Source organism: Rhopilema esculentum, chromosome 10, assembly GCF_057945365.1.
Source record: "Rhopilema esculentum isolate cy_ngs chromosome 10, ASM5794536v1, whole genome shotgun sequence".
NCBI classification, from domain to species: Eukaryota; Metazoa; Cnidaria; class Scyphozoa; order Rhizostomeae; family Rhizostomatidae; genus Rhopilema; species Rhopilema esculentum.
Window position 1 is genome coordinate 12,907,512 of NC_142824.1, and position 27,932 is coordinate 12,935,443.

General features: G+C 37.1%; 1 protein-coding gene across 2 annotated transcripts; it reads left to right on the plus strand.

Annotated features, from left to right (window-relative positions):
* On the plus strand, positions 1 to 27,932 carry LOC135694731 (sodium/calcium exchanger 1). Of its 2 annotated transcripts, none has more exons than XM_065213595.2 (5): positions 1 to 2,181; positions 4,185 to 4,537; positions 15,298 to 15,476; positions 19,396 to 19,806; positions 20,695 to 22,951. In XM_065213595.2, the coding sequence occupies exons 1-5, from the start codon at positions 679 to 681 to the stop codon at positions 21,072 to 21,074; spliced, it is 2,826 nt and encodes a 941-aa protein (XP_065069667.2). In that variant the 5' UTR covers positions 1 to 678; the 3' UTR covers positions 21,075 to 22,951. The 2 variants fall into 2 exon arrangements, with proteins under 2 accessions (XP_065069667.2, XP_065069657.1); XM_065213585.2 differs by lacking the exon at positions 20,695 to 22,951 and adding an exon at positions 25,923 to 27,932 and having other exon boundaries at positions 6 to 2,181.

The following is a 27,932-nucleotide window of genomic DNA, read 5'->3' on the forward strand; positions in this document are numbered from 1 at the left end:
ATTTGAGCGGAGGAGAACCTCACGCCCTGTGCTTCACAAAGTAACGGCCGAATGTACAACAGGAATCACTTGTAGATATAATTTTCAACTGACTTTGAATGTATATTATTTTATCGAGATCAAATGGCGGTGTGTTGTGCAAGAGGCAGCGAGGCCGGTGCACCTGTCGAAGAATCGAGCCATTGAATAGCAAGATCTAATGCTATCAAAGGGAGCCTAAGACTCGTTGATATTTAATGCTTGAATAGTTTCGAGTTTGATACAGAAACTGTTTCTAGTTGCTGGACTTGAATGCGCTCTGCTACACACAACCACTTTACCAAACTTTCGTTTTTGGTTGTAAATTGGTTAAGTTGTTCTCGTTGGCATTTATCGACTTCGTGGAGACCAGTATTATTGAACAGCTGCACACAGGAACGTATGCTAATTTCTTTCTTTTCAAAACGAAGGTTTATTATAAATACTCGGAAGAGTTTATTGTTTATTTCTAGCCATACTGTTTGCCTTCTGTTTAGTTGCAGTAAACCACTAGCAATGATAAGGTCGCAACAAGCAGGCATGGAGTAAGGGATACGTCCAGATCGCTGCATCCAGTTTTTCTGCTGTGGTTAGGCCGGACCGTATTACATCGAGGAACAGCAAAGATTCTGTCTTCGGCAGTCGCGCTTACAAACAAAAATGGCCGGTCAAACGATGCAGCGAGGAGCTTTGCTTTGTGGCCTTGCTCTGTTTGTGATGGCTGCCGTCTTGGTGGATGATGTTCAGGCTGGTGATAGGGTTCCTAAACGTGTTGGCAATAAGACTGTAATGATTTGCGAGAATGCTGAAAGGATCAAGTGCGTTCCCGGCGTTATACTTCCATCGTGGGGATCTATGGACGATTCAAAAGGGGCTAAAGCGGCGAGGGCATTCATTTACATGATATCACTGTTCTTCTTTTTCCTCGGAATTTCAATCATTTCTGACAGGTTTATGGCATCAATCGAAATAATCACATCACAAGAGAAAGAAATTAAAGTCAAAGACCGCGCAACCGGAACGGTGAAGCTAGTCACCGTAAAAATCTGGAACGAAACTGTTTCAAATCTTACACTAATGGCTTTAGGTTCATCTGCCCCTGAAATTCTTCTCTCTGTTATTGAAATCATTGGCAGAAATTTTGATGCAGGAGAATTAGGACCTTCGACAATTGTCGGCTCTGCAGCCTTCAATTTATTCATGATAACTGCTGTTTGTACCAGTGTTATTCCAGATGATGAAGTTCGCCGCATAAAATTCCTTCGCGTGTTTGCATTTACATCGTCGGCAGCAATCTTTGCTTACATTTGGATGTACCTTATTATATCAGTCTTTTCGGTTGGGGTAATCGAGGTATGGGAGGGAATTTTCACGTTACTGTGTTTCCCTGCGTTCGTCGGTATTGCCTATATGATCGATGTTAAAATGAACTTCTATAGGTTTGTTCGTAAGAAGATTCGAAAGAGAAAGTTACACGGACAGACAGTTATCCAGACTGGGGATGGTGATATTGTCCAAGTTGCAGTGGTGGAAAGAGCCAATGGCGAAAGCCGAGATGTGGAAAAGAATCACAACATAGGTGAGAGTGAAAAACTTGCTGACTATGATGGCGATGCCTACGATGAAAGTGATGTCACAGCAGAGGATCTGAAGGAAATGAGACGGCGTCTTGCAATGGATGCTTACCACAGAGCCAAACAAAAGGCCCCTGAAGCTGATTCAGAAACCCTTGCCCACCTGGTCGAGCAAGAAAACCTCAAGTTGCAGCACAAGAGCCGCGCCTTCTACCGTATTGAAGCAACCCGAAAAATGACAGGCAGTGGAAGCGTGCTTCGCGCGCACGAACGCAAAGAGCACGCGCATGCCGCAAATGGACCAAAAGCAGTACCAGCGGAATCAATGGAAATGAAGGACATCTCTCACAATGGGGGTGATGCCTCAGGCTGTCGTGTGTTTTTCCACCCAGCAGAATACACGGTGGTGGAAAGTTGTGGCAGGGTGTACTTAACATTGGTGCGAGTTGGTGAAGACCTGTTCAGCACTGTTTATGTCGACTACAAAACTGTGGAGGGAACAGCCAACGAGTATGAGGATTATGAGCCAGTTAACACTACCCTTTGTTTCAAACCTGGAGAAACCAGCAAGATTATATCCATTGGTGTGGTAAGTTAACACTCTTTCTAAAAGATATATCAGCTTTTGAAGGAAATTTTAAAATATATGAACTGAACTGAACTGAAACGAAAATTTATAATTATAGGATGTTTTAGCACAATATTAATCTATTTTCGATTAAGTAAAGAAAAAATTATCAAATAGATAGCAAATACGTAAATTCACCAATTCCAGCAGAAAATTACTTTAAAGCTCAAATAACAGTTAGCGTTATGGAAACTAACCTTAAATATATCACTTGAGAATTTTCATTAAATTTTTGATAGTAAAATCGATGGAAAACTTTATCACCTGCCGATATCGGAGATATTTCATAAAATTTGATAAACATATATTATCAACTATAATGAACTTTTAATAGAAAAATGCTTCTGGTAACAGGTTGTTTTCTTTCGTCGGGGAATTTAAAATGTTATCTTTTAGATGATTCCTACTTTTAAAAGTATTTGCTTAAAAATCATTTTTCTGTAAAGTGCCGAATAAAAATTTAAAATTTTTAGAATATTTAGAACGCTCTTACGGGTATTCGGTAAGACACGCAAAGAAGATTTCACCAACAACCTGTTCTTAAAATTGATCCAATGGGCTTTAAAACCTGCTGCCTAATCATTGTGTAGAACTTTCATTCATTCCAGCGCATATCTGTACAAATCTCTAACTTTTATTGCTAGCTTTCAAATATCTAATGGGCTTAAAGTCTCCGTTCGGTTGAAAAAGCCACTGGAATTTATAGCTATCTGATATTAAAACGATGTATTTTTGGAAAATTTTATTTCGAGCTAATTATACAAATAGATGACTCAATGGAAACGCACATATTAAAAAAAGAAACAGTGGAGCAATTTATCAAGATGAAGCTAGCATATAGGCTGGGGTGCTGTAGTCCTCCCCCCTCCCAATCAGTCAAACTTTATCGAAATTCAGGCCTATTCGTGCAATTTTACTCAATGAAGCAGAAATTTCGGGGAGGATCCATACTAAGCCTCCCCCCTGAATTTTTAGCCCATGCGGCAAACATGTAGACTTGCGGTTGGGGTTCGGGGGTTGTTGATTAATGTGCAGAGTAAATGCACAAATTGCGACTCATCTTGCCCCATAACCAACGTAACTCTGTGCCTATGGCAATAACTCTTTCTTTTTGTGTGAAATAAAATGGTGATAGAACTGATCTTTGATTTAGTTTAATTTCAAGCATCTTTGTTGAACTATTTACCCACGTTTTCCGCCGTCTTGGTTAAGAATATTATAAAAGCTACTGTTGATTGAATAAGAAACCAATAATATCATCTTACTTGCTCTTAACAAATTTATCTCCTCGTGTGTAGGATTATATGTATTATATTAACTCTTGTATCGGTTTCATGTCTCCAAGTTGTGATTAAATTCATCTGATTTTTCATGGTATACGAAAGGCTCTCTCCTTCCTGCATCGCTTGCATCATTTCAACTCAAAATCGCTATTTATCCAGGGATGAAAAATGAAGGAAATCCCATTCACAAACAAACTCACCTAGTTACCCCCGCTCCCCGTCCTCTAGTTTATTGATCATCAAATATTAACATCTTTTTTTATAATTAACTGAAACGACTTTGAAACGATAAACCGAGTCAAACTACCATAAACCTGCCAGCTCTTGTCATTTCAAGCGCCTTTTAGTCAAAGGCATAAAAGTACATTGATTCGTGTCGCTTGATCATCTCCCCCCCCCCATTGTGAAAATAGGACGCCCTGCTTTGGAATGCTGCAATCCAAAACTCTCCAACTTTGACTTATGCTTAACTCGCTGCTCTTTTTTTGCTTGACTGCTTTCATTTGGCTAATACCCCCTCTCCATTCCACGAATCCTCAATCTGCCCCCCCCCCTTTTATGTTTACGCACACAAAAATTGCCTGATCACATAGCAAATGATAATAAAATCAAATGATAAGTAAATCCCTTTCTTTTTGTGTATTTGACGAATTCCTCCTAACGTTCTATTTCGAATTCTAGGTTGATGATGATATCTTTGAGCTGGACGAGCACTTCTTCGTGAAGTTAACAGGTATTCGTGTAATGGGAGATGATGGAGTCGAAAGAGTAAGCAATGAGGCATCCATTGGCGACCCAGACACGGCTGTTATAACTATCCTCGATGATGACTACCCTGGTGTGTTCACGTTTGAGCAAGACAGCGTTGAAGTAATGGAAACCATTGGCACTATCTCAATCAAGGTGATTCGGTTGCTGGGAGCCAGATCAAATGTTCGTGTACCTTACCACACTATTGAGGGCAGCGCCAAAGGTGGTGGAGACGATTATGAGGATGTCGTCGGAGAAATCGAGTTTAGAGACGAAGAGACGAGGTATGAAGCTTCTATATTTTACAAATTTCAATCATTAAATTTCTGACTTTTCTTAGTTTAAATGATAAACAACAGCTTTTTCATGCCATTGTTGTTTTTATTTTAATATAAATTTGTCAACATATATCCTTGGTATGCTCTTATGATGTCTAGATGGGTAAAATTTAATAATTCTTACAGTTTCAATGCTACCAATACATCCATTGCTATCAAGCAAGTGTCGATGAATCATTTTTCTTTTGATTAAAGACAGTTTCATTTGACCAGAGATTGTCAATTTGAAATCACGTCATACCAGATCTGGTTCCAAAAGGCCAGTGATCTTGACATTCCAGGTCATCATTTTATATAATTTAATTTTCATTTTCCTATGTCGTTATTTTTGTGAAACTTACATGAGGTATCTACCCATATAAACTCACTTAACCATACATCATCGTGTCTGCTCGATCATCACTATTCTAAATTCGGTTTTATGTTGTTAATACTATCTAGCGTGATGATAAAGTTGAAAATACTGATGATTTTTCCTTCTTTTCCACGATTAATACAGTAAAAACCCGCGTGTTAGAACCTAGGAATTTAAGAACCTTCTGGCAGAAATTTGCATTTTTAATACTTCAAAATACAAGAACCAGTTTGGCCAAACAATTTCCAGCAGGTTTTTATATGATAAATTTAATCATTTGATTTATATAAGTTTTATCAAAAACCAAAACGGTGACAGAAAATTGAATTTTTAAAATAAATCTCAAAAGGCACAATGTATGTTAAATTTGAACTATTATTACGAAACAATTATTGCGGCCATTCTATATACAGTACTTTATCATTGATCAATTGTTGGTGAACTTTTGGCAACATTTATACCCTAATAAATATTTAGAATGAAGGATAGTCCAGATTGAATGATATTTTTCTGATTATCAACAACAAAATCTACTCATGTAGAAATTAAGAACCTTATTAAGAACCTATTTGGCCTAAACTGTCAATATGTACCGCATAAGACAAGAACCTGTTTTGCCAAACTCTGAAAAATAGGTTCTTACACGCGAGATTTTACTGTACTAAGCTTCATGCCATCATACCGGGCAAAGTCCTTCAGCAATACTCATTGGTTTTGTTGAATTTTATTAGGTCATCAGCTATAACAAATGACTGTTTATTTGCCTATTAGAAGGTCAGGGTTTAGAGTTACCTAATCAGCCTTATCAGGACTTTAGCATGCTTTTATCAAATCCTGGGACCTTAGTTTTCAAATTGCAAGTGTATTTGAACAATAAAAATCGGTAACTGTAATATCGTTATCTACTTGATCAACTGGAGCAAAGAAATATTCAAACAATCTTTTGGTGGTACAAAATTAAAAATGGCTTTGAAAAATGCAAACATTTGAGTATGCTAAATCTTTTCGTCTGAAACTCTTCAGAGCTTAAAACGTCAGAACATAGATCGAGAACTCTACGCTAGGAAATATAAATACCCAGTTGAGTATCGAAAAGGCCAATCAGAAACGTGAGCACATGACTGGCAAGGTTGACCAATCAGTGCCGCTTGCCTATTGAGAATGCTACCAATCCTAAGTCCTAAGGTGAAAACGAACTTCTTCTGTCTACACGATAGCGGTTTTTCGCTTTATACGATCGCTTTATATCATGTAAAAAATCTCTAATAAATCTTAAAAAGTTCTAATGCTACCTTTAAAAGTTACCTCATTTTTATAAGAAGCATTTCAAAGATATGTTGGTGTCTCAGATATTTTAAACTCAGTTTATACTCGAAAGAATAATGTAGTGCTGTGAAGGTTTACCGTTTCATGTTTTTATATTAATATTTGTATCCGGGCGTTTTCGGAATACCTTGTTGCCACGCATGAGCATTTCGCGGCCTAGAAATTCCGCTGCATTTCAGAGAAGGTGTTTGCAATTGCCTGCTTGCATGCTTAATTATAATAAACAATCCTGCAGTTGTTAGGACCGTCCAAAACCATCTGCCCTTCGGCTAGCAGGTACAAACCAAGAGAATTGTCAAAACAAAGCCGGACGGGATCCCGGGTGTAAAAAATCTATTGTGACACGAAACATGCATCGAAACGACTTTCCACACATGTTCATTCAAGAAATCTTTGCATAGAAATTCAAATCTAATTTTATGAAATTTTTTTCGAGACTTACAAAATAAAAACTCGAGTCCTTCCAAGTTTCTCCTTTATAAACATCTTCTCAAGTTACCACTCTGGATCCAATGTCAATTGTGGATTACTTCTTCTACGATAATGTTCGACCACATTATGTTCAATGACTTTACTTTCAAAATTTTTTTTTGATATCACTAACGCATGTTTTTCCTTTCGTCGTTCTTGTTAGTTTGAAGAGCTTCTTATGTAGCAGAATCTTGAAACTACAAGTTTCCGGAAAAAGTCTTTGATTGAGCAAGTGGTTCTTAATGCTTCATTTCCAAAAAGTTCATGTTGCCACTTTTTCCACAAAATTTTCATCAATTTCTATTTCAGCAACAAGCGTTGTTATATACTTTTCCTCGTACAACAAAGTCAAATTTAAACGGGGGTTATTGGAAAAAAGTGAACCGGCCGTTTTTCAAGGGAACATTGAAACATCTTACATTTTTAACAGGGGTCAAGGGGAATATTGTGACATCATCTCGAGAGTTTTTAAGAGAATATTGAAGAACAATTATTTGGAAAAGGGACATGAGAACATGAGCACATGGGAACACAGAATCTGTATCAGATCAACGGAACACAAGCCCCTTTATGTGTCTCAGTAAAGACATCTTTTCCTCTGTTACCCCGAGCCGTCGTTGATAGTCTCAATACGTGAATAAATGGCACTACACTCGTTTTTTATAAGAACACGAGCCTCAAAATTGGTCAAAAGTTAATAAATATTAAGAACAAGCAGAGATTGAGATATTGTAAAATTTCCTTTTTGTACAATGCTTTATCTCAAAAAACGAGAAGTTTTTGTCATCTAAATGCGCCTTTTCGGCGAACTTGTCGCCAAATGAAGGATATCTCTTCGACTTTGTTTAAAAAATGAGGCCTGAACCCCTCCCCCAACCCTCCTAGAGACTGCTTAGGAACAACCTAAAAATAATATAACCTCAGATTTTCGAAACAGCCAGTACTGGTTCTTATAAAAAACAAGTGTTCATATATGCAACATCTGAATACCAGAGGCCAACTTTTGAAAGAGAAGCATAAACAAATATAAGCATAAACGCAAGACTGACCTAAAATGAAATAAGTACCTATATTACAATGCTAAGCTATTTGCAGGGGCGTCGCGTGACCATTCTCGCTGGGGGGGGAGTGTAAGAGGTGCAAAACCATATTTTACCGACAGAAATTCTTTTGTTACCTTTATATTCTCTTATAAATTTAATTCTACCGACAAGTTCTCTGAAAGTTGTGTACACCCCCCACACCCCCCCCCCCGCACGCTACGCCCCTGGCTATTTGCATTCAATCTGCCCTCAACCATGTCTGTTTAAACTTGCAAGAACATGACCCTTGCAATGAAACCGGAAGAGAGAAGTGGAAAATTCCTTCCTTGATCGTTTATGTACTGTTAGATTGCTGGTGTATTAAAAATCGTCTAGAGGAATGGGCGATCTTGAAGAAAATGTTTATGAAAACAGTGATGCCATCTACGAAAATGATACTCGAAATGCTACCTATGTAAATAGTGTACAGAATACAGAATCGAGCCTACAGAATGTCCCTAAAACAGTAAAACTGGACCAGTGCAAGGAAATTAATAACAACAGCAAGGATAGTTGTCCTGAGACCCAAAACGACAGTGACTATTCTCTCCTTATTTTGCCAAGTAACAGCGTTGATTTAGGTGAACAATATGTCCCATACCCTGGTGACAATCGTTTGGCAGCGGAAGATGAATTCTACGTCGAGGTTAAATCGCCTACCCAGGAACAAAATGGAACCAAAGGAACAAAAACAAAGGAACCTAAAATTGATTTTGTCTGTGACGAAACATATTACAACGTAAAACAAGGTTTGAAAACTCTTCATGACGCAACAGAAGGTGATGTATTGGATAATAAATTTGCTTGTGATCAAACCTATTCTGATGTAAACGAAATATCAAATGGTATAAGAGAAGGCTGTGTACCAGATACTGTCGTCACGTCTGATGCAACATATTCCAGTATAAACGAGATACAGTCCGAATACGAAATGGCAAGTGTGATTGGAAATGAACAGCCTGAACTGTATGACAACGTAAAAGAAAGTTGCACGCAAGCTGTAGAAATTCCCCCATCTCAAAGCTTTCATAGTGAAGCAGCTTTGGAGTTGTGCAGTGAAATATGGGATGGGAACATTGAGAATTTTTACCAAAGGAATCAGGAACTGTCCGAAAATTCCAGCTCCCAGAAAACTTATCTTCTAAAGTTTGCAAAGGCAATAGCAGCCTTTTTACTCATTTCTGTATCAATTTGTTTAGTCTGCATCGCTGTTTTATATATAGCGTCGCCATCCACCATATGATTTAGCGCTTTGTGCAGCATAAATTGTTTTCGTTAATGAATTATCATCAAGTTTTTGAATTAGCAACAATCACAAAGAAGAGAGTCAAGGAGAGAAGGGAGAGAAAAAAGTAAGAAGAACAAAGGAAGTTGAACACAATGAAAGAATGGAAGAAAGCAAAATCTATTTTTGGCCTTGCTCTTTTTAAGTAGCAAGCAGATATTTCTTTTTATATTGCAATGTATGAATAATTTTGCTTTTCATATAAGGATAGCTTTTGTTTACTGAATAATTAATAGCTGAATGATTTTATCTGCATAGTTATTAGAGTCTGAAAAAGTCTTCTTCATGGCCTGGGACTAGATCAAGATGAGATTCATAATATCTCTCTGTCCAACGGCAAAATCCAAGTAACCTTTGATCATTCTCTTGTAATTTTGCTTTTGAACAACGTATTTTCAATTTGAGATACGGTCAGTGCTTATTTCTGACTGCGCCCTATGCACTCAAATGAGCAAACGGAAGGTCGTCTATTGAGAACCCCAACGAAGCAAGAAAAATTTCGCCATTCAAGACAATATCATTATATAGGGGGTTCAACTTCAAGTCGATGTGAGAGAAAGCTGAGATTTTGGCAAAGTGTAAAAAGGCAGAAACCCAACCTTTTGGTGAATGACAACCTTTTCAGAACCCCCTGCAAAGAAGACAAGCCTTTAACCTATCCTAATTTTTTTTTCTAATTGTGGCAATTATTTTAATTTCTACTTATATCTAAACTTGATAATACTGAAAGGCAAAGGCATAAGTACAGCAAATCCAAAAATAACTTAGGCCAAATTGATCAGAGAAAGGAATTGGAAACTGCACACAAGAAAAGAATTGGAAACTGCACACAAGAAAGGAATTGGAAACTATTCACATGAAACCGCTGGGCGCTGCTTAAAGATTTTACTGATTTGCAGAAAGGCGGAAACTGATCACGTGTTTTTCTCTGTGCGCAATTTGATTGGTCAACCACTCGTGGTCTAGTGGCTGTAAGCCACTTTTACCTGGAGCCACTTTTACCTGTGTCAAATGCCTTAAATGATGCACTACGAGAAGGGTCTTTTTTGTAGAGATAGCCATAAACTCTACATTCTAGAAACTTGTTTGATGTAGATTGTTGTAAGTACAATGTAAAAGTTCCCTGATGCCTGCTTTGATTATCTTGAATTCAAAACACGTCTTTTCTAATTTTAACGACATGATCAGTGCCAAAGTGTGCAGACAGACCGTCACAATTATGTTTGACAGTACGGCAAATCATTGATTGTAACAAAAACACAATTTCAAGTCGCTTTGGTTCAATATTACATCTCCTTTTTGTCTTGTATTTACATATAGCATTGTAATCTTAAGAATATTTATCCTTGGCAAATATGCAAGCTGAAGCCGCCTCACTCCTGTAACGACTGTTTACCCACTGTGCAAACCACTTTATTTGAGTAAACCAGAACACTATCAGCTGACATTATTTCGATATTTGCTGCAGGAACACTCTCCTGGAAGTTTTGATCGGCTATTTGCTTCTTTCATGCGCGTCAAAATCTGCGAAAAAACAGTGTTTGTTCGTCAGTTGAACCTGATTTGTATTCACGATTAACTATTGCGAAAGAACGTCGCTACTGCACAAAGACTTAACGCTAACAACCAGAAAAATGCAAATAGAAATTGATTTAGACATTTTAGAATAACTCAAGATCAAACATAATTCCTGCACAGTTTTCCTGATCTTTCAATCCCAAAAGTATATTTACAAAGATTAGTTAGTTATTGTACAGCTCGCATCTCCTATTACGTCTTGAACACAGGGATAGAGAAAGGAGACCAACGACAATAGGGTATTGGGAGGGGTAAACTGTTCTCCAAAAATTTTTTAACCAAAACAAAAAATGAATAAAAGCAAAAAAATTTTTAGAGGTCTTTTAAGTACGAGATGCCATTTTGCTACTGCTTGATGCACAAAATAGAAGTAGAAAACCTTTTCAATCACAATAATTGCTTCCTTCCATTTATTTATGTCAATCAAAATTAAAGAATTAAACTGGAAATAGGTGTCTAGTATTAGTCAAAAAGAATGATTTGAAACTCATTTTCAAAAGAAGATTTTTCAAGCCGTAAAAAAGCTGAGGGTGCACAGTACTATATTTTCTTAATTTTTTGGCCTTTTTTGCACAGTTACTCACAAGGTTGCTGCTGCTCAGAGTTGCTATGAGAAAATGAGCTGGAAACGAGCCAGCAAGTATTATCTGTGTAGCAAAATTTGTAAATGTTGTTTAAATAACATTTTCGATGACATTGATAGGTTTATCATAGGCTAGTTTGCTGTCTCTTGCTAAATGTTTTAGATACGTGAAAGCGAGGTCGGCCCTCTTGTCATTCAGAACCACTTATCTTCCAATGTTTGTCGCTGGCTGATTGGGCTTGTTGTATATCTCAACATTGCACTTAAAATCGCTCAACATTTGTACAGTGATGTTTAGTGATGTTGAATAGGGGTGTTAAACCGTCTCAACAATTCGACTTAATATTCATTGAACGATGAACTTCGGACTCTCAGAGATCCAAGAAAAGGGAATCCGCTGGTTAGATAGGGTGTTTTGGGAGATGAACTTTGGATACTCCTTCCCTTTAACAGTAGCTGCCTTATGAATTCCTTAGGTCAGGATTTTGTCTTGCAACTTGCTTTGAGTTGCTATCTCATCCGATTTGCTTCCACTGCCAGTTTTTTCCAAGCGTTCGTCATGGTTTGCCAATGCAATTTATAAAATTCAACTTCTCTCAACCTCTTGGTGTGATCTGAGTTCTTGACGCGTTGAAGTCTAGTGCGCTTGCGCCGACTGAACATTGTTGTATGTGGTGTTAAAAGGCTTCAACACCTCCCAACACCACCTCTGACAAAAGAAATGTCGAGCCGACCCGCTGAACATTTTTGAATCTGTTCAAACTCCACTCAACATAGCTGAACACCGCTCACCATTACTCAACATAACTGAACAGGGTGTTAAAACTATCTCAACATTTGCACTCTTCAAATGTTGAGCGATGTTCAGTGAAATATTGGGGGCGTTTCAACAGGGCTTTATGGAAAAACCTAGCAAGGTAATATAAATCAAAGGTGTAAAGGAATTCTCTAGGGTTTAAACACGGAAAAAACATAAGGATTCACAAATGATATCAATATCTACGTAAGTGATGTGTGCAATATACATTTTGTAATTGGAACTTATAATGGCTTTCGCGTGTATAAGTTGCTCGTTTGCAGCAAATTTGCCTTGAGATTTACTCTATCGTCATGATTCCAGCTGTTGTCTTCTCTTAAATATTTTAAAACGATTTTAAAATGGAAAATAAAGAGACTTTAATTGAGAACGTGTGTCTTGCAGGACGTCTCTTTTGTTTGTCCGACTAGTGTGCGCATGCTTATGAATATTTAATAACGAGAGCCTGTATTAGGAGAATATGTCATTAAAGAGTATTAAGCAACGAAAAGCCTGATTTAAATTCTCTCTTCAGGTCTACGAATACACAGTCTAATTACAATAACCTATTGATGAAATATGTACTACCGATCCAAGAAAGAACACACCCCCGACCACGCCCTTCTAATAGGCAAAAAGTGAGCAAACCTGTGAACAGCATGTGAAGGATCGATTCTCTGTTTAAAATTCATTCAGTCTGTTATTCAAGTTTCAGGTTTATAAACAATTACACACGAGTTGTCGATAGACCAACAGATTGTTGACTGCAAACATTGGATCTGACTTTCTTAGGCCGACCTTTTATTTTGATAATTCACAAAAAAGTACATTTTGTAACGATTTATAACAGGAAGTACATTTTATCATAGCATTCATGGGAGAGGAAATTTTTCTAAATGTCAAATGTTAGAATTAAGGAATATTGGCCTAAAATTTTTATGTTTGAGGAATAAAGTGTTCGAATTATCAGATAATCTTGAATATAATAGGAACAAAATTATTTTGTTTAAGACTGCAGCATTACTGGTGGATATGGCAACGGAAATTTCGTGTAAAAGGTGTTTGGTATGCTGTCTTGTTTAAGGTTGATGAGTCAGTGCCTGTTTATGAAGTCTCAGAAGATAAGGCAATCAAAATACTGACCAAAAGTCTTATTTTGTTGATAGCGTTGTCGTAGCGCCCTTAAGTGCATAAAAACATGAAATTGTGGCGTTCAATGCTCAATTGCAATTAGGCGAATATTCAATTAAATCGCTCTACATATCCTTTATTACTTTCTTGGCAAAGCAAATTTTTCTAGGACTAAACAACAATTTTTATGAAAGTGGGTTGAAATTTGAATTTGGTATAGGTTCACTCACATCTTATTGATGATTCTTTATTTAAAATTCAAATACAACAAACCTATCAAGAAAGTCGACATGATTTCAGATTTCTACTCTTTGCTAAAAGAAATCGTGAAAAATGCAAAAAATGAATACATTTTGAAAGTTTTTTGGGCAAAGCTGAAATACTTTCCACTTTAAAATCAATATGCATTTGAATCATCAGGACCGATTTACCTAATTCTTATACAAACTCTTGCTATAGATTCAGATCACTGCATCCTCATTAATCACGAGCTTAATAATCAACTCAAAATTTCTCTGATACTCTACGACAACTTAGGTTGTATAAGGTATTTGTTGTAAGTCGTGCTTTGGTGTTCGTGAAGTTGAAATTCATTATGCAAAAAAAATTATCTAGTAAGATGGGCTTAAAGGAGATAAACTGGCTGATCTCTAGTTATCCGATGATTATTTCTCAACTATCCTTACATAATGCTTCAACACAAAAATATAATGCGATGACGAAATTGCCAAACATCACGCTGGATCATGGCTGGATCATGGCTGGATTTACCTTGTACCCTCAGTTGCTGATGGCGTCTCCTAATGGAGCCCCCTGGTCACTACCAATCTGTGTAGATGGCTTACGTTGGAAGAGACCATGAAACCTGTTTAGGGACTGCAAAGCAAGATGGAATTGGGTGCTTAGGCCCTCATGTAAATTTTAAAAATTGCATTTAAAATTAGACAAATATGAGACAACTTGGCTATCCCCCTGCCCGTAATATGCTCTGCAGTCCCCGCAGCTAACACGTGTTAACTATACTGCTTAACTGCTGTATTAGAAGCAAACAACCAGGGGTAGTTATGATAGTCTTAATGCTATGTCATGTTTCCTTTTTTTAAATTTTCTCATAATTATGCCCCCACTTAACAATACCAAGAGAAAATGTAAGCAAATATTTTCTCTTAGTATCTTTTCCAAAATGCCGTTCTCCTATCAAATTTAGTTTACTCCAAGCCATAAAATGCAGGCAGAATCATGATCCGAACAAATGTTTGTTGCTATGATTTTCTAACTGCCAACAGTTACACAAAAAAAGCTTTGAGACTGCAGCAGATGTTTCGATTCTGAAGTTTCGTGCAACTGTCACAGGCAGCTGTTTCTAATGTCGTCGCAATGAACACGGGCATAATTAAATCATTAGCAGCCTCTTTTAGTTGAAAAAAACGCTTCTAGCCTCGCGCTTTTTATTCCTAATTGCTTTGACAAGACGTCGAATGCATGTTTTGAAATAGAGAAATCTCATTATAAATATGGCTTAAATCTTCCTCGACTACTTGAAACTGTTTCGATCGCCATTATTACTCTAAAAGTGGAACGATGCATTTCTTTTTTCCCTCTTGCAAGATTAATATCCTCATGCTTTATAAGATGTGTCCTTAAAACGAACCGTTTGCCAACAATTACTTTATTTTTGATCGAGTGCTTGAATAGTTTTGTTTATTTTATTCTTCCGCGCTCAAACTTACTCATTCCATGTCTCTCCTCAAAACGGACCCCTCAAAACGGACACCTCAAAATAACGGATAGTTCCTAACTGCAGACACCACCAATAATGGACACTTCTTAATAAATAGAATCTCTCAATAACAGACACAGCCCAGTAGCGGATACTACCGGTAAGCGTATCTCCTTGCAGCCGATAGCTCTAAGCAGTGAAACGATTCTTTCCAAAACATTTCACTGAACAATTATTTTTTTATGTATACTTGCATTTCGTCAATATTTTCTGTCAACATACGCATACATTTTTAACAACTTTTTAAAGAGTTTTTTAGCAAATTTTTCTATCGCTGTCTTCCAAATTGTTTTATGATGTTGAATCTTTATTTGTTTAGCAAAACAATCGACATCCCAATTATTGATAGAGAAGAGTACGAGAAGAAGAAATCTTTCAAAGTCGTGATTTCAGAGCCCAAGTTAGCCAGTGGTGAATCTCAGGCCCATATCCCAGACTTAAGGGACGTAAAAGATGCAGAGATGAAGAAAATAATCGAAGCTGGAAAACCAACGCTTGGTGAGAGCACTAATTTGAATATAAAATTCACATTTAACTGGTTCATGACCAACTAACGATCTACAGACTAGAGTGATCTGCAATGCCCTAATCCCAGACATTTTATTCACAGTCCAAGTCTTCTCAATCTCTTCTTACTGTAAACGCAATAATGTCAGCTATTTTTCATTGCCCCCTTGTTTATCGTTTTTCAAAACATCTCTAACGAATACCCCCTTTCGCAGGAACAAACTTAGATATCACTGAGTATTTAATTTTTCCTTAATCTTTATGCAATTTCGGTGTTCAAAATTGTTTGGAACTTTTATAAAATTTAATGTCGATAGGAAAAATAATTAAATATAAAACTAACGCCACACTTAATTTGAATTTTAACATGAACTTAATTCGCAAACTATAAAGGTTCAAATTTATCAAGATTATTTTCACCAAAGTATAATACCCGTATCATTTGTTCTAAAAACATCTTAAAATCACTTGATAAAACCATGACGTCAGAATATAGTTTTCGATCTATATTCTGAAGAGTCTCAGACGAAAAGCGTTAGTGTATTCAAAACTATTTGACTTTTTTTAAAAGCCATTTTTTGTTGAAAGTTTCCTAACTGATCAGCAGCTCGAGTACTGAGTTAATCATAAAGAGTTTTTTGCGAGGAATTGTTGTAAAAATGTACACATAAATGAACTCAATTCGAATTACCCTCAATTTTTGCTTCAAAAATGACAATGGCTACAATCAAGGTTTCAGTCCCACATACAAAAAATATGACACTAGACTGGCAAAGCGGAAAATATTAGAATATGAATGGTGACATTGCCCACCAATTATGATAAATATAATAAATAAATAAATATAAATGATATAAAACCCTTTTTAAGCCAAAAACGTTATGTTTCTTGGTTGCCTACTCATGTACTGGACACAAAATAACGAAACAACGTTAAAAGGAGAAAATTATATATCATCTGAAAAACGACGACAACGGAATGCGACACATTGCTTTGTCATGCGTTTGACGTGTGGACATAATTGGTGTATTGCTTTCTTAAATTTCATCCTATTTAAAGTATATGTGCAGTCGAGTAACGGAGGCATTTGGCGCTCTAAGTAAAAATCTAAGACGAGGCCCCTAATTACACACTGCAGAAAATTCCCATCACACGCTGTAGACCATGCCAAACACCATAGCAAGATTTAATAAAAATGTTTTTCGTTATCTAAGGGAAGATGGAGACCCTTTTGTTCAGGTTCCCTAAACTGTGTTATGCCCCTGTAAATGTACAATACAATTAAGTTTGAATTGTAAGAAAACTTTTCTTGTGAACTTTTAAGATGGACAGAATAAAAAACCATGATAAGAATATCCAATTTTCAACCGAACAGTATTAATTAAAACATTCTAAATAGACAAGGACTGTAACATTCGTTTTCACTAATCAAAAGTAGAAGAATTCTGCGTCAACTAATGAACAGATTTGTCCATCCAATACGATTTAATAATAAAGTGTAATATCTCGCAAGAAATGTAGCAAAAAGCTTTGAATTCTTCAAAACCCCAATCATAAAGGATTTCAAAAAGTCTATTTTCAGCCGAATAAACGAATAAACTAAAACGAGAGTTTTATCGAGAAAATGCAACTATTGTGTAACCGACCCTGTATGAGGAAAAAACCGTATGTTCCTTTTCTGACCAACAGCTGTCGCCGCCAGACCAATGCTGTCTGTCGCATAGAGATATTTAAAGATAATTTTAAAAGATATTAATTCGTATTAAAAAGTTCAATTAAAATCAGTGCCAAGAATCAATCTTTTAGCTGCTTTTAGCTCACAATCCCTGAATTTTAAACCTCCTTAAATAGATCCTTAAATACTCTGATAAAATATGCTGCTCTTTAGACCTGATTTTTGCACTGATGGCGTTATGATCAGTGCCAACAAACAATAGGCTAAAGGTGTTGTCATTGGTTGAAATAGAACTTGTCAATCAAAGCAATCACGTGTGGACATAATTGCTGCTAGCAACAGTTTCAGTAGAGTGCTTTTAATTACAGTCGATTAGCTGTTTTGGTTCCCACCTGCGTTCTTATTAGATGCAAATATTCAGATAAATAGCTAGTGAATCACGAACAAGGACGGCGACGGCCTGGCGTCATAGTTTCAGGTTGGCTACTGTTGTGTATTTGTTTTGTGCACGCTCGCATACCGCTGAAAGAAACACTTCCATAGGGCTCAATAGATATATAAGAAATGTTTATAAGATATAATAAAAGCTTCTTTTTGAAATTAAGATAATGCAAAAAACAGACAAGGCATAGTATTATCTCATATAAAAGTGCAAAAATTTCAATGGCCTGCAACGAAGAAAGTTTATTTATCTTTTCTATCGAACAATTGCCCCTGTTTAGAACGATGCCTCTGAATATTGGGGTGTTCGAGAATAGTTGACCCTTGAATAACTCCACCTTACAGCGCATATGTAGATCCTTTGAATGGAGTCAACAACTTGTGCTGATGCGATTTATCCTGAATTTTAGAAGGAATTTCTATAAAAATCTCAAATTTTCAACAATTTCAAGCCTAAGTTATTAAAATTTCTCTTTCACTTAAATTATGTATTTTACCAAGTGATAATTTCTCTGCTATTTAATCCAGGCCAGGTCCTACATTTAAGATATTATCCGGGTTAAACGACTACCCATTGCGAGACAAAAAACAATGCATGTATTCCAACATAAAATCAATTTTTACGTTCGATGTTAATAATGACTTCAAATGAAAGCAATGCATTTAGCCGGAAGATTTGGGAAAATTGCTTATCATGGCCTGAAAAGTACTTGAAATTTTGCTTGTCTCAAGGATAACAGTTTCTAGGAGAAGAAATACACTGTGCAATGACGCGTTCTCAGTTCAAGAAAGAAAGGCAAAATCTTGAAATAAACGTAGCTAATTCTCTCCTTCTTCGTATACCGTAGCATACCATACCGTATGTGTCTGTCCTGTCTCTGTTCTGTCTCTGTCCTGTCTCTCTTTCTCTGTTCTGTCTCAGTTCTGTCTCAGTTCTGTCTCGGTCTCTGTTCTGTCTCTGTTCTGTCTCAGTTCTGTCTTGGTTTCTGTTCTGTCTCAGTTCTGTCTCAGTTCTGTCTCAGTTCTGTCTCAGTTCTGTCTCGGTCTCTGTTCTGTCGCAGTTCGTCTCAGTTCTGTCTCGGTCTCTATTTTATCTCTGTCCTGTCTCTCTTTCTCTGTTTTGTCTCAGTTCTGTCTTGGTTTCTGTATTGTCTCTGTTCTGTCTCTGTTCTGTGTCTGTTCTGTCTCTGTTCTGTCTCTGTTCTGTCTCTGTTCTGTCTCTGTTCTGTCACTGTTCTTTCTCTGTTCCTTCTCTGTTCTTTCTCTGTTCTTTCTCAGTTATTTTTCTGTTCTTTCTCTGTTCTGTCTCTATTTCAGTCTCTTTTCTGTCTCCGACTCTCACAAAACAACTAACGCTTTTTGATAGGTTCATGTTGCAGTTAAGTCAGTTGGATAAGGAATGCCTTGATTGGATAGCAACGTTCTTGCCAGAATGTTTCAAACATGACTTACAAATTTACTAAGCAAGCTTGACTTTGATTCTGTAACACTGTTTCACTTTTCTTTTAACATGAAACTTTTGCTTTTGTCACTGATTTCCGTAAGTTTTTTTTGCGGTTCTCTATATCTTATTGTATTTCACATTTCTAATTATATTTCCGGCAGTCTTGGCCTAGATTCATATAAGAATCCTTCTAACTGACACGAGCCCTATGTCCCGACCATACACAGGCCCAAATTCACTGTTATCTAATGTTTCAGTGCTTGCTCATCGCATTTTCTAAATATTTTTAAGTTTATGCGTTTAGCTTTTTAAAACTGCTTTATTTGTCAATCTTTTTCATTGTTTCTAAGGTGACATCAAAACCCTGGAAATCAAAATCACTGAATGCCGCGAGTTCAAGAATACAATTGACAAGATGCTTAAGAAGACTAACCTTGCTTTACTATTGGGCACTAGCTCGTGGCGGGAACAGTTCAAAGAGGCCGTCACAGTGTCAACGGGTGATGACGAAGACGAGGATGCGCAGCCCTCGTATGGTGACTACGTCATGCATTATATCACTCTGTTCTGGAAGATCCTGTTTGCTTTTGTCCCTCCAACAGACATGAATGGCGGATGGGCCTGCTTCGTTGTTGCCATTTCAATGATTGGCATCTTAACTGCCGTTACTGGTGATTTAGCTTCGCATTTTGGCTGTACCGTTGGCCTTGCTGACAGCGTGGTTGCTATATCCTTTGTTGCATTGGGTACAAGTTTACCAGGTAAGTTTCCTGTGTTGCAATTTGTATTCGACTTCACTTTTTTAAAAAAGATTAATTTCAGGGAGACGAACAACACAATGATATACAGATGTCTTGTATAAGTGCTACTATCATTAGGGCCTAACGCTATTGCACAATAGATGTGCAGGCCTAAGACTTACCGTTTTCTTTGAAAGCAACGCAAGTCTATGTCACATGCAGTCAAACGTGAAATTGACGATTCACAGTCGCTACATTTAGGCAAGACACAGCTAGGCCACGCTTGTCCGCTATTACGCTGCCACACCAATTGAAAAAAGAACGCATTTGCGTTTACGCTCATGCAGCAACGCATTTGCGTTTACGCTCATGCAACAACGCATAGTACACCGGTACATACTAAACAAAACGAAATATTCATCATATGATATCAATGGTTTTTCAAATCATCCAGAAAAGGTAAGTATGACCTGACAGGACTCGCGAGAGTTTTGTTGCGTAAGACGAAGCCAAAAAACTACCGCTTTTGCCGGGATGCACTTAGGCTTGTGTCGAACTACCGTTTATCACTAATTTCCTGATTTCCTGTACTGTGTTTGATGTGTTAGCGTGTGTCTGAATTGACTCTGAAATTGTGCCAACGAATCGCGGATGCCAGATCTATAGAACCCTCTGATCTTGTGGAAGAATTTCCTCAGCTTGGCCTAGTATTGCGATTACGAAAGTCTGACAACTTGATGCCACATATCACATTAAAATTCAATCAATACCAAACCAACGAAATAAGCATATGAACTGAACATCAGCGATTCCGTCCAAATAGCCGTGTGCAACAAAACCGTAAGTGTGTGTTTGTGTGTGCCATAATCATGCCTCGTATTCATGAGGTCGATGGATTTTCTGTTCTAGATACGTTCGCCAGTAAAGTAGCTGCGATCAATGATGAGACAGCCGATGCCTCTGTCGGTAATGTGCAAGGAAGTAATGCCGTAAACGTGTTCCTTGGTATCGGTGTCGCATGGTCCCTTGCGGCCATTTACCATACTGCTAATGGCTCACAATTTGTAGTACAAGGTGGATCTCTTGGCTTCTCCGTGCTGCTTTTTTGTATCCTGGCGATTACCTGCCTCGGTACTATGATGTGGAGGCGCTTCAACAAAAATATAGGTGCTGAACTTGGAGGCCCTCAGCCTTACAAAAAGCTGACTTCCATTTTTTTCGCATGCCTATGGATGTGCTATATTCTATTATCAGGTTTAGAGTGTTACTGCTACATACCATCGATTTAAAGGGAACCTTGATTGACTTTAATACCATTTGCCCCTGGATGCAAGGTCTAGTCATAGGAACAGTCATTGCTTCTCTATTTGTCTACCATTTTTGAAAATTAGGAATGAAGAAAGGTTTATCTAAGCATGTTATGACAACGGGCCCTTAGTAAAGTACGTGCGCCTGTAACATGGCTAACTTTAAACCCTAAGCACAGCCGAATCCCTAGGCTAAGTAGCAGATACCTAAAACACTCCGCCACTTTCCCTATGCACCTTTGCACGTACTCTAGGGAGGACCCTATCTGGACAGTGTGCTTACCAATATTTCCAACTGAATTCTTGTGCATCAAGGTTGGGAAAACTTCATGAAAAAGTGTGTATTATGTATGTTCTTTGATTTATTGTGTGGTATTTGTCAAAGTTGCGAACATTACTATTCGCTATGTACAAAAAAAGCATAAAAGTTTGCCATCTTTAATTGCATTTGCAGCATGTACCTACGGTTTCGAAGCTGTACTAAAACTTTTGCATCCATGCTATTAGATCTTATTCTAATTAGAGCCTCAATTAAAATACATTCATATCGCCCCTCTTCATTTACTTCCAAAGTGCAGTTGGTAAAAGGAAGCTTCTTAGAAAAAGAATAGAAAGCTTTTCCTCCCCAGTGGCGGTTTTAAAAGGGAGTCTAGGGGGCTATAGCTCCAGGCCCCGCGCTTATGGTAGCCAAAAGGTGTCCCACACGTAAGAAAAGAGAAATTGTAGAGAACAAGGACCCGCAGATGTTTTTGGCCCCGGGCCCCGGAGTCCCTAAAACCGCTGCTGGTCCTCCTCTAATAAACCAAATTTTTTATTTGGTTTAGCCAGGATATGTTCTAACCAAGTTTTCTTTGTTATCATTAATTCTTCTTCACAAAATGAAAGTCAGTGTGTTGAAAAGTGATCCCTGTTCTAAGAAACTAAAGGAGCTGTGTCACAGGCAAAATTGCCGTTGACAATAAAGTTTTTTGGCTCACAATAAATATATAATCAAATACAAAATCAGGTTTTTATGTCCAAAATTATCGTACCATGTCTTATTGAAGGACACGAAACAAGAAAGCTCAAGTATTATTACTCTGCATATTCGGAGTAAAAATGGTCGGGCCGAAAAAATGAAGAAAATGGTTGTCCACATTGGCATAAAGTTGTAAAAAAGAGTAGTTCTGATGCAACTGCAACAAAGCTATGTTTGTTGCATTTTTATTTCACGAAAATTAATCAGACAGAAATCACAGATCAGCACAAAAGTTAAATATCTGTGGATGTCTGTTCCACGCTCGAACAATAACTGCCATGTGATAATTTGATATCAAGTGATGGATAGAAAATGAAAAAAAATACAATTTGATATCCATTTAATGATATTCAAATATTTCAATTAGATTTAAAGGCACACAATAGGCGTTTGGCATTATTACCACACTGTGACACAAATTTTGCCAAACTGTGAAACACATTAGTACCATACTGTGACACATCTCTTTTAGCAAGGGATTCGACAATATTTTTAGTTCATTGTATAGAACGTTTTTTTGCACTCGAATACTGTCTTGTTAACATCATTATGAAATCTTGCATCATGGATTTAAGTTAACTTTTTCACGATAAATGTCAAGAAAAGAACAAAGCAAAGAATCTATTAAGAAAACTCGAAGTAGTGTATTGTGTTTTGATTGTTGCGAGAATTCAGAAAAGCTTGTACTGAAGATTCAATTCTTATACGTTAAGCACGTTTTAAAAGAAAGACGTTCTGTGCTTGTAATAGTGAAAGCAATTTTAAAGTTGAGCTTGAAAGAGACAAAATCAATGGAAATACTTCTAGTCTTATAAATGCCGATCCTTAGCGAATTCTAAAAGGTTTGTTTAAAAAAATAACTGTTAACATTTTTTTAAAAAACTTATGCTAGGTCGTGGATAAAATTCTAGAAATGAATTGATGAAATGGCAATGCTCAAAATTGCATTGTAAATGTTTTTAACAAATGAGATTAAAAGATTCAATTAAATGCAAGTGAAGCCAAAATGCAACTCTTTTATCTCGAGATCTGCACTTCTACTGCAAATAGGTACTATATGGCAAGGGGCGTATCGTCTCGGGGGCTGAGTTCTGATGGCTGGAATACAAGGAATCTCCAGCATCCACTAGGTTAAGAATGGTCATTGCCCCCCGATCCAATCACAACATGTATGCAGCTCCCTTGATTTTACCCTGCCAACGTCCAGCATTAAATTTTATGATAGGTAAGTTTCTTGTGGTATTTTCTGCGTCAACAGTTATGTTGAAACATACTTTTATTGTTCTCAGATCATGGTAAAAGAGTTTCGACAATTTAAATACCTTTTCTTTGGAAAAAAGCACAAGTTGATCCTTTCTCAAGATCATACAAACTTAGAAATCGCATTTTTTGAACGTGTAAGGAATAGGTCCCAGCCACTTTTTTACCTGTCATGATCTGTTTGTTTAAGCTTTAATTATTTGTTTCCACTAATAAAAGAGAAGGATTATTCATATTTCAAGTTACTACTTGAAAGAGGGGTTATTAGAGAAAGGATCTTAATAGAGACGGGGGCTACAAAGATCATCTAAAGTAAGTGTTTGCATCTTAGATTTTATAGAGCCTTTCAAGTCAGTACCATACTTCTATTAATATTACCTTCCCTATCAATGTGGTTCTGAGCATTGACAATTTGTATTTTTGCTGGTTAGATTTCATTTTCAAATTCTTGGTTAACATAGGACAGAATAATCTATATTTCCGCAGATAATATAGGTTTTATACCAGTCATAATCTCCTTTCATTGCTGATTGAATTTTGTTTGAACAGCAGGTCAATATGTAAAAGTCGAAGAAGTATATGAATCAAAGAGATTAAATTTTGCCTACAAGTATTGACTCTCGTCTCCATAAATAGATCTTGAAGATCGATCAATTCTCCGAGTTTGAAAGTTGCATTGACTTCGCTGCAATGCTTTCTGGGCAAAGTTTGTCACCTTCTCTCCATATTGTGCCAACTCAACCAAGGTACCCTGGAATTTGAGGTCGTATTACTGTTTTTGACACTAAGCCCCGTATATAGTGTTAATTCCAGGCTTTTAACTTCTATTAAAAAAAAATCTCAACTTGTGCTTTCCCAAATTTCCTGTAAAAATTGATTTGAGTTTCTGCTCAAGAAATAGAGAAATTTTCATAAACCCAAAGTTTTAGAAAAAACAGTTTTCTCTTGAGGGAATAGCCCTTAGATCAACTCAATGTGTCTGTTAAAATATTACACAGCAAGGCTGTTTTTTTGAAAATCACCCACGAAAAGTTTTCAAAATACCTACCAAATGCAGTATTGTCTGTTCCTCAGGCATAAAGTTACAAAATAATCAATGAAAAATATGTGCAATTTTAAAGGATCTCATAAAAGTATATTTTCTTGTAAACTTTGCAGTTTTCCTTCAAGATTTTGAAGAGATAATTCACTATATACATAATTCCGTTCCCATCGGCAGACACCTAATGGCTGTTCCAGCAGTAATTCCTTATCTGGTACCTTCGGTCGCTAATATTTTGATCAATGCTATAAACTGAGATATTTTTATCGAATGTATACAAGAACAAGGATCTTTTTCGTATAATGTGATAGACACAATTTATGCCTAAGAACAACTACCATATGCAAGATGGAGATATATCAAAAAGAGTTACAACAGTGTTGTTTATTAATACCCACCCCTGACCCCTTAAAAACCCTGTTTCTCACAACACATGATTATGTCATGGTATCTGTACATTTCACTGTTTAACGCTTGAAATCTAGATGTTACCCCAAAGTCATAACAGGATGAAACTCTTAGCATTATTGAAACTTTAAAAGACTGCGGGGATAGCGGTGAATCTCTTTTTCTATATTTTTTTTATTGTTCTTTATATTTAAATCTACCCTTGAGCTAAATTAGCTTGCAGTCTTATAAAACCAGGTCACTTCTGTCCCTGCAAGCAGTTATGTCTCAAGTCTAGCCCTTTAGCTGTGTATCAAAAGTGTTTAAAACAAGCCAGTGCTGGTAGCTCACATCGGCAGTTGTATCAATCCATATCACGAGAGTTGCTTTTAATGAAAGCGTTACGGTAACAAATTCAGTTTTTAGGACCGAGGCCAATTTTATTGTTTCTAATCAACTCAAAAAGATCAGAAGCGTTTAATGAGCGTTGTCAGCTTGTTAAACTATATCATTTGATGAAATTGTTAGGTTGGTATCGTCAGAATTATTCTAGCCTTTGAAGATTTCGTATGCTTTTGAAAAAAATGACGATAAAAGGAAATGGGCCTAGGCAAGAGTCTTATAAAAGAAATGGGCCTAGAAGAACACCAAAGTTTACATATCTGACAATTGAACGCTTATATATCAGGTCAATTTTCTATTGTTCAATTACGATTCAAGTGAAGTTCTAGCTTCCCTCCTTACTCCCTAGTCGCCTGGATTTTAATCAACACGCCGTAATCGATCTTAATGACCACTCTCGAGGTTGTGGAAACTATTGAGCTGGACATAACAATACTTTTTGTTTTTGTGCTACAAAGTTTCTGTGGCATATGAGTGATATTATCGTTGAGTACAACATCGCGAACTTAAGCCTGGTTGCACATGATTCTTGCCGTTCTTGGGGAATTGTGGGGGTGTAAATTAATTCCGAGCAGAGAGACGGTGGAAATTGAATGTTCTGGTCTTCTCTAGCTTGTTTTTCTAATATTTTCAATGTATCGATATACATTTTGCAGACCTGATTACTTTTAACTTGAATAGCTCTTACAGAAATCATACATAAGTACATTTATTTTTCTAGACACATTTGCAAGCAAAGTCGCTGCCTTGAATGACGAAACTGCCGATGCATCGGTCGGAAATGTACAAGGAAGCAATGCAGTGAACGTATTTCTTGGAATCGGTGTTGCTTGGTCCGTTGCATCAATCTATCACACAGCTAAAGGCAGCCAGTTCGAAGTGAAAGGAGGATCCCTAGGTTTTTCTGTATTGGTCTTTTGTTGCCTGGCGCTAGTCTGCCTATTCACCATGATGTGGAGGCGATTCAATAAGAATATCGGGGCAGAACTTGGCGGTCCACAGCCGTATAAGAAATTCACATCATTATTCTTTGTCATGCTATGGGTGACCTATATTCTTTGTTCAGCACTGGAAACTTACTGTTATATACCATCTATATAAGAATTTCTGTTTTTCGCATATATTTGTTTGGCAGATTGTTTACAAATTGTATACTTGTCAAAAGTCCTCGTGAAGATGGTCATCATTCCTTGCCAAGCAAGGACAGTGTCACGGCAGACCCCAGAGACGCTGATAGCGATTTATCATTGAAGATGGTGTTCCTTGGGAGAGAAGTGTGTGTCGTGAAGACTTATGTTTGTGCAACCTAGAACTATGTAATTTTTTAAGTCAAAAAAGCTCCACAAAATTGTGTATTTAACGCGCTTCATTGTATTGGAGTGTTCATCGTGCTTTGGACGTGTTCAAGAGTGATTTTTACTACCATGACCATAGCAAAAACTCAAAATTTTAGAACGATGTATGTTTAACGAGTGAAGGGTTATAAAAATATGAAGATTTCAGTCTTCAGAAACGATGCAAGAATGCGTGAAAGTTTGTCAATCCATGTAAAGAAGATAAGTCAGTTACCTCAAGTACTTTCTTATGATGACATGCTGTGGCTAGCTTCGGGCCATTATCTGGATTCTGGTTTGCAAGACACAATAATCGACCAATGCAGTTTTTAGACTTATGGACAAATAGTTTAAAATTTTCAAGTTTATCTCAGTGAGGATACACATAGTCTTAAGCAGTTTCTTGTAGCTAATCTGATTTCGTAACATTAATCTTCAATATCAATTTGTGTGAAAAGATGAAGGCAATGCATAAAGTGGTTCTTACCTCACCGGCCGAAGATAGAGTTGGCCCCCTGCCTCCCCCTGGCTGCTGGGTTTTAAGGGATCATTCGCAAAGAAAGTATACGCTGATAGTTTGGGTGAAGCTATCCCTTGCGTTGAAGAAGGTTAGGACTTATAGCACAAAAATAAATTTTCGTTTGTTACCGACGCTCCCCTCTGTTGCCTAAGAAGCCATTCTTACAGGCTTACAGGCTATACTCTGCAGCTTTTACGTCCTCTTTTCCCAAAGAACCTTATCAGAAGATACCATCGAGTCCAATAAGATTACATGATAATTCCAGAGCAGTGGCCTACTCATTACACGATTGAGATCCTTGTGTCCCTATTTCCTACTTTTTCTATACCCCAAGGCATACAAATGGCATACTCTCTCGTGGAGACTGGTAACGAGACCTTTTGCCTAAAGATATAATAGGTACTTCCAACACAATTGATCAGTGTCCTAGGGTAGGTTCCCTTCCCTCAAAACTCTTACCCAGCCGAACCAAGAAGCATTAAATTCAATTTTAGTTTGGATGAAGTTCCATTTTCGTTACAAATTTGAAATGGCTAGATTAAAGATAAGGCGATTGTGTTATCAATAACACTTAGGGCAATATTATCTAACCCTGTATCTTCGTAATCTTACCAAACAACTGTCGCACAGTCTTTTTTTCTCCTTAAGTGCAATTCTAAGACGCCAGGTCGTTGTTTACTTTCTGAAAAGCACTATTCTTTTTTTAACGACACCTTAGTTTGTAGCTCACCAAGTTTCCGGAAGGGCCAAGAAGTCCAAGTGAATTATGTTTAAAGTGGATTTATTGTAACTAATTTCGGCTACTTTATTCCAAAACCTAGTACTTAGATTAGTGATCTACTAAAATAAAATGTGTGTCATTGTGAAATTTGCCTCA

Coding starts and splice junctions, on each gene's coding strand:
- LOC135694731 (XM_065213595.2), top strand. CDS start 679: ATGGCCGGTCAAACGATGCAGCGAGGAGCTTTGCTTTGTGGCCTTGCT. Junction 15,477..19,395: donor AGCTGGAAAACCAACGCTTG/GTGAGAGCACTA, acceptor ATTGTTTCTAAG/GTGACATCAAAACCCTGGAA. Junction 19,807..20,694: donor ATTGGGTACAAGTTTACCAG/GTAAGTTTCCTG, acceptor TTTCTGTTCTAG/ATACGTTCGCCAGTAAAGTA.